Here is a 14,301-nt window from a genome sequence, read left to right on the forward strand (position 1 = left end):
AGCCTTGAGGCGTTATGTGGGGTTGGATGGTAGCTGTCAATGAGTATGGAATTACGGTCTATGGTCAATACACACACAGGCCTCATATTCTTTCTTATTTCAGCTGGTTCTCAAAGCGGGGTCCATGGGGTGTCCTTGAGGCGGTTCCAGGGGAGTGTACAAATGAGACCAAATGGATCCTTAAGGGTCCATTTGTTTCCATTTTTACACTCTCAGAGTGGGCCCGGGTCCATGACCTAATGCATACCAAGCTTGGTGGGGGTCCTTGAAATATATATATATATATATATATATATATTTATTAAGTTTGCAAACCACTGTTTGAGTCATTCTCTGGTGGGGGGTAATTGTTTTATCACGTCACAGGTCACTAACTGCACATGTGACTGGAACAGTTACTTTAATAGCGGGGCAAACAATATATTTATAGGCTACCAAACACAAAGCTCATATTCATTTCAACACAAAGCAGCAGGGTACGGGGTGCTGCAGGGTGCATATAAAACCCAAATGAATGATTCTCTGCTAACTTTCCTCAGGTCTTGGGGACAAGGATAATTAATGGGGTTGCTGGGGTAGCAGCGCTGGAAACACACCTGGAGGCAAAACGTTGACGCTGACTTTACACCACACTGGAAAATCCAGTGGCGGATAAATTATATACTCAAGTATTCAAATGTACAAATTACAAAGTATGTTTTCAATCAATGCATTGCTGTATTGAAATAGTGAAATAGTGGATGACAGTCACAGGGCTTGTCGCTTGTAGGCCTAGTTGCAGGTTGCCTTTTTTGGGCTTGTTTCCAAACAGCAGTTGCTGGGCTAAAAATAGCAGATCTACAAGCTCAGCTTGTGAGCTTGTAGACGATTTAAATAGTCTATGTATAATAGGGTTCAAGTGGTAAAACTGGTTGCTTCTTTTGGGCTTGTTTTCGCAGACCTGGCCGCTTGTTTCTCTCGCGAAATCTAGCAACACTGACATGGGCCTCAACGACTGTTCTCGGTGGGACTAATAAAGCTATGCAGGGTTCCACACCACAGTATTACAAAGCACCCAGGGGCTGTTTTAGCTACAACTTCATTGTTGTTTCTGGAGACCATGAACTTTTAGTAATTCACTGTGGAAATGTCATTCGTGGACCCGTAAAATTCAGAATAGTCAAATGATGATGAGGGGATTGAGGGGTACAGATTGGGAAATGCTCTGTTTATTCATAGCTTCCCCCTTGTAAAAATTTTGGGGGAAAGGGCCTAAAGTTAAAATAAAGTCAACATAAAAGAAATCTCATTAATCATGTAAAATCTAAAATGTTAGGTTGCAGTCAGGAAACGTTCATCTTTAATGTAGCCCTATACGACCTTCATGCAGAACACAAACTCAGGCAACCAAGACTTAATCAAACAATCGCAAACAAACTCAGGTATACCTTCACAGAGGAATAAAGTAAACATAAACTTGAACAAACGAGCAACCTAACGAACACAACCCAAAGTTCATACACATCCCATGATCAACCAAAGACTCTTCAGCTGGGTTGCCCAGTAGCCGCAACTTGCAACTCTAGAGTTGCAAATTGCGGCTAGGTTGCCCAGGTGGAATTGCAGGGTGGGAGAAGGTGTGCACACCAACATTTCCACACACTTATCTAAAATAAATATGGTTATAGGCTATCCTCAAATGAGATATAGATTTTTCATTTTAACATCACTGTAACGAATGATACTAAATATGTTGGTGCTGTTTACCTAACCTAAAAACCAGGCACGGACTGGCACAGAAACACGGCCCTGGCATTTGTGCATGGTCTACACCGGTCCCCGGGGCCCCGGCCCCATGGACTGCCCAGCCCTTCTGGCAGTTGCCAGAATTGCCAGACTGTCCAATCCGGCCCTGCTAAAAATAAACAAACAAACAAAATCCAACCTCAACCTTTTCAGTGATGCTTGTGATGCCACATATTCTACTGAATGATTGATTATTATATATTTTTGCTGTGAAGCTGTTTAATGGCATGACTTATCAGTTAAGCATTGCTGTGTTGTTTTTTTTAGACTTGCAGTGATGGAAAGAAACTTACTGTAGCTGCTGTAAGCCTGTGTCCGTCTCTATGCTCCTATGGTCTGTGTGCGTGCGTACTGCCATCTACTGGACGGAAAAAGTAGAACAGACAACAGTGAATAGACCTTTTTTGTCAGTGTAGCTGTAGGCTACAGGTTCAAGTATGTCCACGCATCATACAGAATCAGATGTCTGATATTTGTCATGCGACTTTCAACTCCTCCAGTCACCAAGACACCGTGAAAACTATAATAAGGAAACAATGACATTTTGTTCAGTTTTTGAGTCCTTACACATTGTAAACAGTAGTTAGAGAGTCCACACATGTGCATTCAAATGATCAAACAAAGTCCATAGTTTATTAGTTCTACATTACAGCAACATTAAACAATCCACAACACATCACAATTAAATCACAAAGAATATGTACCGTGTGCGCGTTTGAACCATGTGCAGATTGATTAATATCGTCTCTCTCTCTCTGACGTTCCCAAAACATACAACTTTTCTCCAGGAAGGCAGGAACTCAGTTCAACCTCTGACCCTTACTGACAGGTGACGTCATGTGAGTGACGTGAAACTCTGATCATGTGACTCCCTTCCAAAGGGTGCATTTTTACCTTGTAATATAACTTTTTGATATATTTATTGCCATTTTTAAATTCTATTTATTCATAATGAAATCAACCTTTTTATCCAAGTATGATCATAAATTTTGCACAACCAAAACCATATTTTATATAATTTAAGTTTATACCTGAAACCACTGTCTCTCGTTCTGGGACAGACAGTTACAGTCAGTGTCCCCACACTGTTTGTCACATATATCCATGAATAGAATTGTTTTAAGATAAATTAACAGTAGTAACGGTAACACTAAGACATAACCTACTTATTTTCACACCAATTATTTGCGTTTCTTATCTTCTTGTGTGTTGCGACACAGACAAGAGTTTATTTTTTGTAGGCTGGGTGACCTACAATAATATCCTACTGAGAACTGAATCTCTATGATTATATGATCAACATTTTCAATAATATTATATTTACACCAGTTGTATGTGCACCTTATTTTATTATGTAATATGCTGTTACATACTTTTATTTCTCATTTTAATTTAATTTTACTTTTATGAAGTCCAATGTCAAGGAATGCTTTGCTGATCAAAAACTGAAAACTTAAAATAAAGTAAAATTAAAAAATAAAAAATAAATAAAAAATATATATATATTGAGACAGGGGCAAAACCATAATCCCTGCCGGAGATAACAATGTAGCCTACCTACAGTAGTAGTGGCAGCAAATACAGAGACTGTCGTTTGTCTGGACTCTCATCTGTGACCAGTCCAGCATGGTTGAATCTGTCAGGGGTTACTTGGAACCTCCTCCGCTGTCATAGGTCTGAGTCACTGACTCACTCAAGCCTCTCAGTATCCACCACTAGCATGTAACTAGCCTGGTAGCCTAAAACACCCGCCCCTCAATTCAATGTAATTTTCATTCAATCAAATGTGATTTTCTTTTTTTATTATTCTCTGTATAGCCATTGTAGAAGAGTGCATCTGTGTCCGGACTGATCAGTGCCAGATTTCTTGTGCACACAGCCAGTAGACAAATATAGTAGGCCTACCTCTACTAACTGTTTTGTTTAAGTTTATTTTTAATTTTTCATGTTGGAAATATTTAACTTTAATGTTATATAAAGAATGACAGGGGGGCTCGGAAAGGGGCTGAAACCATGCCCAAATGTTAATCTGGAAATGACTGACCTCATCAATGCTGCTGCAGGTGGCAAGTTAATTACAAAACAAGACCTTGCTTCAACTGGAATTATGCAACATGCAGAAACATAGATAGATACAGAAAGAAACGAAAAGGATTGCATGACAGAAACACCAGAAGTGCACCATGAGAAACAAGAGGCCCACAGGGAAATACAGACAGACTGTCACAGACAGACAAACCAAGGCTTAGCAGCACAGCTGGAAGCATAACAAACACAAGAGGCTGCAACAGTCAAACAGACTGCAGCTAATGTCAGAGCATATGGAGCTAGAAATAGAAGACACTGAAGCCACCTTCATTGAAACGAGGCAAGGCTGAGTGTAGGTCGCAGCACATACTGTATTTTAAAGATCTGATGATTCATGATTCTATTTGTGAAGGCAATCTATCATGTTGTGCACACTGACACTAGGAATAGAAGATGAAACACATCTGCAATCTTTCATCGATGCATGAATAAAAATCACACCCAGTGTGAAATGAGCGGTGCCTTAATGATGACGTATGGTGGTGATGTATTGACCCACATGACATCACAGGGGGCGGAATAATAAGGAATAGACACCCAAACACACAAAGTCACATGTTGGAGCAGCTAGTACCTCTCAATAAAGGATTATCAGCAAGTGTCTTTATTGACCTTTATTACTTATTATAAGAGATGCCTTGCTACAAATAGAATCATAAAGATAAAGTAGGCTAGGAAAAAAAAGTGTGACATCATAGTGCTCTCCTCATGTGATGCCAGTCATTTATGGCATTAGTATTTGGGAAGAAACCGACAAAAGACAGACATGTATAGATAATGATATAGAATAATTTATAATATTGATGTTTGTCTGTCTATGTGGACAGATATATACCCATACATGGAGATTCTCAAAGGTGGTGTTTGAAAACGACTGGCTGTTGTTGTCTTCAGCTGCTAATAAGCTTTGACATCTCCTTGAACTCCACTTCGGTGTCTTCCTTCCTGTAATAGCCAAGGAACTCCTCAAGGTCCAAGCCAAGGAGAAGCTCCTCTCTCTCAGTGATGGTACCCGACTCCATCACGGTGGTGGTGATGCTTGGAGCTGCAGGACTCGGGGCCTCAGCACTGGATGAGGAGGAGGAGAAGGAGGAGGAAGAGGAGGAGGGGCGGTGACCTACCTTCCGACGTACGCCGGCTGCCTCCTCTGAAGTTGATGATGAGGGGCTTCTCTTCCTCTTATACGAGGGCTCATTCCTGGATGATTTCTCCTTGCGGATCTCGTCCAATGACTTCACCCTCGCCTCAGAGACGGGAAGAGAGCGTAGCTGCTTATGGCAATCTGTTTTCCTGCCACTACTGGAAGTAGACCGGACACTATCTAACTGCAGTCTCCGGTGAAGAAAGGGGCAGTTCCGCCGCTGACATCCTTTCGGCGTGTCCTCAAAGCAACATGGAATCTTCCTCTTGCTTTGCTGGTAACAAGCAACCTTGTGGACCACTGAGGCGACGGGGGAACTGTGCAGGGTGTCAAAATGACGGGGAACACTCTTTCTGTCAGAATGGACCTTGTGGTCGCCATGCTGCTCCCTATGCCATCTTCTACCATGTCTGCCCATAGCCAGCTTCATAGAAAGAAAAATCAGCTGGGATCATGCAAAAAGAAAATCTATACTGGCACATTAGCTCACTGGAAATGAGACTAGTTTGACATGTTGCATTTTATCCGGTCCGTCTAATGTGGCGTGACATAGGTTATGCCAATCATCCAATCACATGTGAGGTCAGAACGTAATGTCCATATATGGCTTTGGCATACGTATGAGCAAAACCACAAAGGTGCGCTCACTGTCACTGCACTCTGTCCGTCTGTGTACAGCTAATGTCCGGCACCGTTAACCCGGTCTATGCCAACACACACTCCCTGGATGCCAACGATGAACCTCTGCGCCAGATTTTCCAGAACGGCCTGTTATAGCGCCAGCAGGAGGCCAAACAAATATTGTTTTATATTACTCCTCCAGATTCTGTCCAAAAATCCCGCAAATTGTTACACACTATCTCTATAGGCATGTGTTCAAGCCGGATCTGTGCGATATTTCATATTCCATCCTAATTGGCTAACATTGGCTTTCAAAATTAGGCTTCACTCACAGTGTGAGTGAAGCCTAAGGCCTCACTCAGACCTTCTCAACAGATTGTTGTATAGCTGATAAATACAACATGACACTTACAACTTGTTTACATCTACCATGCAACGTTGTTGTATGCTAGATGTATAGGTGTGACGTGTGAGTGAGGCCTTAGGCCTGACTCACACCTTCACAACAGATTGATGTATAGCTGATGCATGAGACTTATGACTGATGCAAGCTCGCAATTAATTTCCAATGGTAGTCACATGGTTTGACATAAAAGTGTGATTTTTCATTATAGTTTAGTTTTAGTTAGTTATTATTACTTTTTTTCCTAATTCAGTTAGTTTTAATTAGTTTATGGCGGCTAGTTAGATTTTTGTTACAATGATTCGTTTTAGTTTGTTTTATTAGTTTTAGGTTTTTTTGAAGTATGAAAAAAACAAAAACTAATAAAAACAAACAAAAACTAATCGTAAAAACCAAAGATACCATTTAAAAATATAATATATTTTCAGTTACTTTTTTAGTGCACACATGCACACATAGACATCAAAGGGGCTTCAGCCCTAGCTGCCCTTTTACCCGTCTGTAAAACAACTGCCCTTTCCAGACCACGAATGCAGCATTTACTATGGTGAAAGAAATGCAAATTCCACTCCTTTCCATGCCATGCCGGAAGGCAGCAAGCATTCAGGAGAATTTCTTTTTTTTTCTCCGAAATCTCCTGAACTTGAACGCAGCATTTTGCGTTGAACTAATTTGTTTAGAAATCCATGTCGTTACACCTGCATCTCCACTAGCTAAAGATTGCGCCCCGAAAACAGATGATCTACAAGCTCTCAACGTGTCGCAGTGCGACACACTGTGAGCTTGTAGTCAAAGTGCCCTCTTATGGGATTTCAGCCCTTGCCCCTCTAACACTCTCTGTCAGCACTCCCTGTTTCAGTTAGTTATCGTTTTTGGTTTTTACAAAAATGTTAGTTTTCTTTAACTAATAACCTTGGTCCCTGATCGCCCAGCCCCAAACTTTTCAATGCAATGGAAAGAAAAACCTCTGGCTATGAAGCCCTTAAAAAATACTATATGACTCAGTTATGAGTTAAATACTGATGCCTGATGGCATATATCATCCAATAGCAATACCCAACCCATTGACTTCCATAAAAAAGGCTAGATATTTCAAAAGGTATAGTAGAACACAATGTTTGTGAGGTTCCAGGTTAGCCTAAAGTAACAGTCTGTTTACGAGGTTAGACAGATAGATAGACAGACAGGCAGACCCCTCTTACAGATGGCCAGCCTCTTTCAGAGCCACTTCAAGAAAAAAGAAAAAGCACAACGCATGGCATTGGGTGTAAATTTTTTTTTTTTTTAATTTAAATGTTTGCAAACATTTCTGAAATTGTATGTATTATGTATGTATGTATGTATTATGTTTTATTTTATTTGTATTTATTTGTCAAATTCCAGTTGGCCCCCCTGGGGCGGTCCCCACTTTGAAGACCTGTGATTTAGACATCTGCATGGCCGCTGCTAGAACACGACACTGCCCTCTCAAAATGACATTAAAATGCAGAGTTTCTCATTAGTTGATTTCCGTAGCCAAAAGTCTGTTTAATGGCTTCAAAGTAATATCTTTTCCATCCCTCCCTTGTCCTCTCCTCCTCTCCTGACGGGACGCCTTTACACTCCAGTTTCAGCTCCGTTGCATCCCGTCTGTCCTCCAGAAACAGGCTGATGGTGGCATAGTGGTCACGTGGCCATGTCTTGAATCTCCATTTCATAACAATCTTTTCATCCGGGACCAGTTCCTGGAACTCTCCACTGACGTTCCCATCCAAGATCTGGAAACGGCCTCCTCGGTGACCCTCCACAACCGCAGCGGAGCGAGTAAACGCCTGCACAAACTCCTGGCTTGTGAGTGTTCTGTAGAGTTCGTGAGGCGATGTCAGGAAGATGTCCTTAAGTGAGAAACTGCAGGTGGGGATTTGAACCCCTGCCGTCTTGTATGGGGCAGAGGAGGGGCTGGGGGGGGTGGAGATCATTTGTGTTTTGTCAGACTTGACGACCGTGGGCGGGGGTTTGGAGGTGGTCGGTTCACTGATGGCTGGAGGCAGGATCATGCCCTGGGCGAACTCTGCTTTGAGCTGTGTCACATATTGACCTAGAACTGTACAGACTCGTTGCACCCCTTCTTTCTTCATGAGGCTCAAAAGAGGAGTGGAGCTGGGTTCATCTTTTAAAAGAGACACGCTTATGTCCAGCTCGTCCATGTCATTTTCGTCTGACAGGTTGGGAATGTGTACATTCCCCTTGCAATTTATACCTGTCTTGGATGTTCCCAGCCACGATGCGCTGACCACCCATCCATAGAAGTAGATGAGTTTTCCTTTGCGGTTGTTGACGGAAGCTTCTCCCTCCAGTTTGACCTCAGTGATCTGACAGCTTCCCTCTGGGCCCTCCACCTTGACCTGCAACAGCAGCTCCCTCAGCTTGTCTGATGACCAGCTTGTCGCATCACGCTCCGTCCAGTGCCAGTTGTTGACGTTAGTTGCGTCCGCTCTTTCCTCCACTATCCAGCGTGGATCTCCTTCTCCCCATTTGGCCATTTTGTTAAACGCCTATGCTTGAATTTAATAATCTGCATAAAGTGCAGCTTATGATGAATTCAGCTTGCTGAAAAACTTGCTGAAAACACACTTCCAGTGTGAGCTTATATTAAGCAAAACTGTATCTGCATCATCAGATGACATCAGTTTTGACCAAATATGGCCATCAATAAGCTCTATAATTGCTAGAACTAACAATAACTATAAAAACAGTTTCACAAGAATACCATGTCGGTGTAACTAAGATTGAGATTCACCGAAACATAATGTTTTTACATACACAGATTAAGAACTACAATATAAATTTCACCGTAGGCTATTCATTTCCTGGTTTTCTATCGATTTAAGGTAGGAATATGTACACTATTAATAAAGCCATTTTCTGTTTTGTCATACAAAACACTGCCAAATGGTCACAGACACCTTCATAAAAATGTTGCATATACTTGTTTATATTTTGACTAGTGAGACACGTAGTGCAAGCATAAATTGACCCACTAGAGACACCTAGTTTGAGGCAATAATTTATATTATATCCCTATATTGTTTAGTCTGGCAGAGGCATATTTGCATGCATGGTCTTCACATGGGGAGTGGCATTGATTGCACTATACTGACGGTCTACTGACATAATGACGGCAATAATTTATATTATATCCCTATATTGTTTAGTCTGGCAGAGGCATATTTGCATGCATGGTCTTCACATGGGGAGTGGCATTGATTGCACTATACTGACGGTCTACTGACATAATGACGTATGATGTATGACAGTGGTCCAGATAGACCTTTTATAGCAGGCGTGGTACAACATGTGGCTCAGTTTGTAGAAGCGACCAAGCATATTACCATAGTTGCAGACTTAAGAGAAACTGAACAGATGACTCTGTCAGACCCAGATCCGAAAAGTCCAGTAGAACACATCCAAGGATGTGAGCCATACATTCCAGACAGGGACATCATTGATGCACTCATAGATATTAGCGAGGAGAACTTCTGTAAAGAGCAGGAGCCTTATGTGTATCGCTGCTTCTCTGGTTGGGACGAGGCGGTCCATGGCTGGGGCCGCGTTGCACCAACAGCCTTGATGTTTCAGCCTCACAGGACAGGGAAGAAGCACAGGATTGCCGACACAGACCCCCACTGCCTCTTGTGTGTTGACATGAAACACCATGACTTAGATAAATCAACTGACCCTCTCGAGTCAGACTGTGAGATACATACACACAATTCCCCACCAGTGGTCTCGAGTCTCACTACCGAACCAGTCCCAGGGAAGCAGACCCTAACTAATTCATCCGTCACATCCGAGTCCCACTGTGAGCCCCACAAGCCTCCACACAACATACACCTCCGCAACAACATCCCACCTGTATCAGCCCCAGCGAAACAGACCCCAGATAGCTCATCCGGTGCACCCAAGTCCCACCCTAAGCCACATACACCCCCACATGGCATGCGCCCCCACAACAACAAAAACCTATCAATGGTCGCAAGCACATCCTACAGTCACACCACTGAATCAGACCCAGGGAAGCAGAACCCAGATAGCTCAGCTGTAGCCCCAGAGTCCCAGCCTGAGCCACATACGCCCTCGCGCCTCCGCAAAACCACCCTGTCGATGCCCCCAAGCCTATGTGACTGTAGTCACATCGCTGAATCAGGTAAGCATAGTCCAGCATGCCCTATCTTCAGTGCCCTGCGGAAAGCCACCTATCGCCTCTCACTCGGCAAGAGCATTCTGGAGGAAGGGAAACATAAACAATCAATCCTGCCTTCAAAATACCCTATTCTGAAGAGCAGGACGAGTGACACACTGCTTTCCAAAAAGACTGTCTTACCACCGGTTGTCGCTGTCTTACCACCGGTCCATCCACCTGGAGCAGACTCTGTTGCCAACCCAGAGAAACCGCACAACGCCTACAGTGCAACCTTCAACACAAAGTACAACCCATTTCAGCAGATTAACCAACTGCTATCACCATCCAAGTTTGAGCTACCCTTCACCTCCATATCTCATACTTCCCCCTCCTGCACCGGGAATTCTCCTGGCAGGCAACTCAAGCAGGCCCGACGGAGCAACAGTGGGTCCAGCAGAAAAAGCCAACCAGCTATGCCACAGCCTAGGTCAGCCTCACTACAGCCTAGGCCAGGCTCACCGAACAAACCATTCACACCACAGCTCTCTCTACTAGGGACGAAGATGACTTTGGGGACATCTACTCGCAGAATACTGTGAACAGTACTCTTGCTGTGAATCCTATTTTTTGTTCCTTTTTTGTGCTTGATTTTCATTCTTTCTTTCTTTCTTCCTTGTCTTGACCTGTACGTGTGTTTAGTGACCTTGTTTCTTTAAATTATTGTTGGTGTACATATACATTTGCACATACATTGTAATTTAGTCAGTATCTGTACAGTGTATTTCTGTATTTTATTTTGTAATGGTGCCTGTCTTATCTACCTTTTTACATAGTTATGGTCTTGTCTTCTACAGCTGTATCGTATCTCATTTGTAATCAGCCCTCATGTGTACAGTATATTTATCCCCAGTACTTCAAGTCCTTGTTTTCCATGCATAGTGTCGCAGCATGTTTGTTTGTGTTTCTATTTATGTAGAAATCATGGGTTTTGAACACTACCTATTTTCACCACATCCATCCGTATGCAAGATCAAAAGGGCCCACTTAGTACACAAAGTCGATGTGTACACAGTCGATGACTTTGTGATTTTTTGGGGTAGACAATTACTTAAAATTAGTGACTTAAGTGAATTAATGACTTACCCATATCTAATTTCCCTGACCAGCTGAAGCACCTTTAAACCCATTTATCAATTATTCTTTCTTTCGTAGTTACTGCACTCTTTTTCTGTAGCCTTGTATAGGGCAGTGTAGATGGCTAGAATTCCTCTTCAGAGCCAACTGCCATTGTCAACACGGTCGTCGTTCACAATGTGTGGGTGGCCAGGGAGGGCCGGTCTTGGGCAACCAATCTGATTGACTCTGCACTGGACACTACACTTCTTCAAGACATGTGAAGGACAGACTTGCAATGTAAGCACATAATGGGCGTCAAGGCCCGTCAAATCCGCTCGTGGCAGGCGTCTCTTCCTGGTTTTTAAGACAGCTGGTGGATGGAATTGAAGCTCCACCCACGCGGCAAAATGCCGTGTCGGCCAGAAAACCAGAGACGCTTGCCCCCGCGGCAAGTGGAAGCCGCGCGCGAGACACGTTTTTTTGTGGTGCGGGGCTCAGAGTGCGTCCACTAAGGAAAGAAGTTTCTAATTACACAAGCCGCCTTTGTATTGTAGGTTAAACGTTTCTTATATTTACGACGGAAAAACGAATGAATTAATATTACAAGTTGAATCAGAATCTTATTCTGTATGAGTGCATAATTAAATAGATAACTATTTTTGTATGGCTAATTATTGTTCTACTTAGAAATACAAAGTCAAGGCTCAGTGCAATAATATGAACCCAGCTGTTACAGGTGTACTTTAATGTGAATTGTGAATTAGAATTTTGACGGTTATGGGATTTTTACATTGTAATTTACAGGTGTTAGTTAAACTTGAACCAAAGCACCTGTAAACCCGTGTGAAGTGAGGGGCGCATACATCATCTCATTCCGGCCAATCACAATTTGCGTCCTCACCTTTATGGAGCCAGAACAGTCTCAAAAGTCTCACAGTCGCGATCACAGATATTTTACTCACAAGTTCAGATTTGTGTTTTGTATCTGTACTTCACATCTGTGTTTTAAATCAGTGTTTCACATCTGTGTTTTGTATAAATTTGTGTTTCAAATTTGTGTTTTGTATTTTTGTTTCACATCCAGTTTCAAAGGCACACTTACACTTTGCAAAAAATATTAATATTTACAAACAAAAAACGAATCTACAAATAATGTTTTCCCCCCACACATCATATAAATCCACAAACCCTTCACCCTTCATTCACTTGTGTTATCGAACTCTTAAAGGTGCTGTAAGAGAATCTTTGGCTTAATAACTTGAACCCCAGCCTTATTCAGGGGGAACATTAGCTGTGTGAACTGAGTGGTGCAACCCCTTACCCTAACCTTAACCGCAAGCACGACGCAACGCATGTCGGACCAAACGCATTAAACAAGCGGCAGTCAAGTGCCATAATCCCCCCAGATTTCCCGGCAGCTGTTACCGGCAGTTTACCGGCAGTTGCGGCGAGCTGCCAGTCCTCCCCCGGCAGCCGACAGAGCAGCGTAACGGAGCTGTCATAGTCCATCTACCTACTCCGGCAGCTGACGGTCCTCCCCTCGGCAGTGCCGCATCTCATGCCGTTGCCGGATTATGCACTTGCTGCTTCTGCACACAAAGCCGCGCGTTGGAGCAGCTAGTGCCGCTCAAAAATCACACTTGAGTTGTGACAACTCCGTTCACTTCATGGGGCCAGTCCACATACTCTTCTACATAGACATATATTGGCGAAGAGTGACAAAGGCCTGAACTGGAAGTTTATGGAATGCATTGGAGTCTATGGGCTGTATTTTGCGTGTCTTAAGTACCAGGTCTTATTCCCTAACTTGAGTAAACTAAAGACCTGGAGGCGTGATCAATGCTCTTTGGCCACTCAGAATAGCCAAATGGCATTGATCACGCCTCCAGGTCTTTAGTTTACTCAAGTTAGGGAATAAGACCTGGTACTTAAGACACGCAAAATACAGCCCTTTGGGCTTAGAGACGAGAGGCTGATCTGCATTTATGCAAGAGAACAGTCCCATAGCTCTAGCTATGGAAAAGAGCTATATTAGACTAATACATCATAATACATCATCTCATTCCAATGAGAATTTGCATTCTCACCTTCATCCTCAATGTTTGTTTTCATTGTCAGTGGAATTTAATGTTTGTGTTAGGACAAGTTTTGTGTTTACACTCACACTAAAACCTGGACATAGGAGGGGCAGAGCCCCTCAAAAACTATAATTTGGGACAGAGGTTCTGCTCCGGCATCCAGGAAGTGTGTGCGCACACTGCGCACCGGATCATATGGGGCACATATGCTGAGTGTGAGGTTGTTGTGGACCTGCACAACATGTGACACCAACAGCACATTTTGGCCAGGCCCTCTGTGATGCTGAGGGAACATACAGTACGGCTGAGGGAACATAGGACTCATAAATTGATATGGGGGAACATAGGGCTAAGGGAATATAGGGCTGAGCAGGGATCATATACTGCAGGGCCTAATTTGGATGAAAATAATTCTTCGGGATTGATGGAACATAGGGCTGAGAGAACATAATAGGCATCTCATCCCACCCCAAAAGACATGCATGCTACAGTATGTGGTGCACTCTTGCTATTTCCCTTGACCAAACAGTCATTAACTCTAGCACTCCACTGTGGCTACGCACTGCTCTGATGATGGGTCAAATGCCACAGACATACTGCAAGACATAATTATGTTCTGTCTAACTAACATCTTGAAAATGACTAGGGCCTAGGCTCGTTCAGCATCATATATCTTGTTCATGCTATAAAAGCAGGCCAAGGATGGTTCCAGAGCCCTCCTGGCCTGGGGCTGCTATGGCGATCAATTGCCTTGATTGGCCAACCCAACCAATCAGCTTTGTGTGACATTTGTATGACGTACCAATATAAATGGTAGCATGTACAATAGGTCTGGATTATTTGGCAGGCACATCATTAGTTAGGTATAGTATTGGCCGGTCAGAATTCTCATTGTTACAAAGCAAAG

The 14,301-nt window shown here is 43.0% G+C and overlaps 1 protein-coding gene across 1 annotated transcript; it reads right to left on the minus strand.

Moving 5' to 3' along the window:
- Nucleotides 1-7,516: 7,516 nt before the first annotated feature.
- On the minus strand, nt 7,517-8,560 carry LOC308327644 (activator of 90 kDa heat shock protein ATPase homolog 1-like; the record flags this gene model as incomplete). Its single annotated transcript, XM_080781166.1, has 1 exon — nt 7,517-8,560. The coding sequence occupies one exon, from the start codon at nt 8,558-8,560 to the stop codon at nt 7,517-7,519; it is 1,044 nt and encodes a 347-aa protein (XP_080637292.1).
- Between the last annotated feature and the right edge of the window lie 5,741 nt (nt 8,561-14,301).

Source organism: Protomyctophum bolini, assembly GCF_963924005.1.
Source record: "Protomyctophum bolini genome assembly, chromosome: 13".
NCBI classification, from domain to species: Eukaryota; Metazoa; Chordata; class Actinopteri; order Myctophiformes; family Myctophidae; genus Protomyctophum; species Protomyctophum bolini.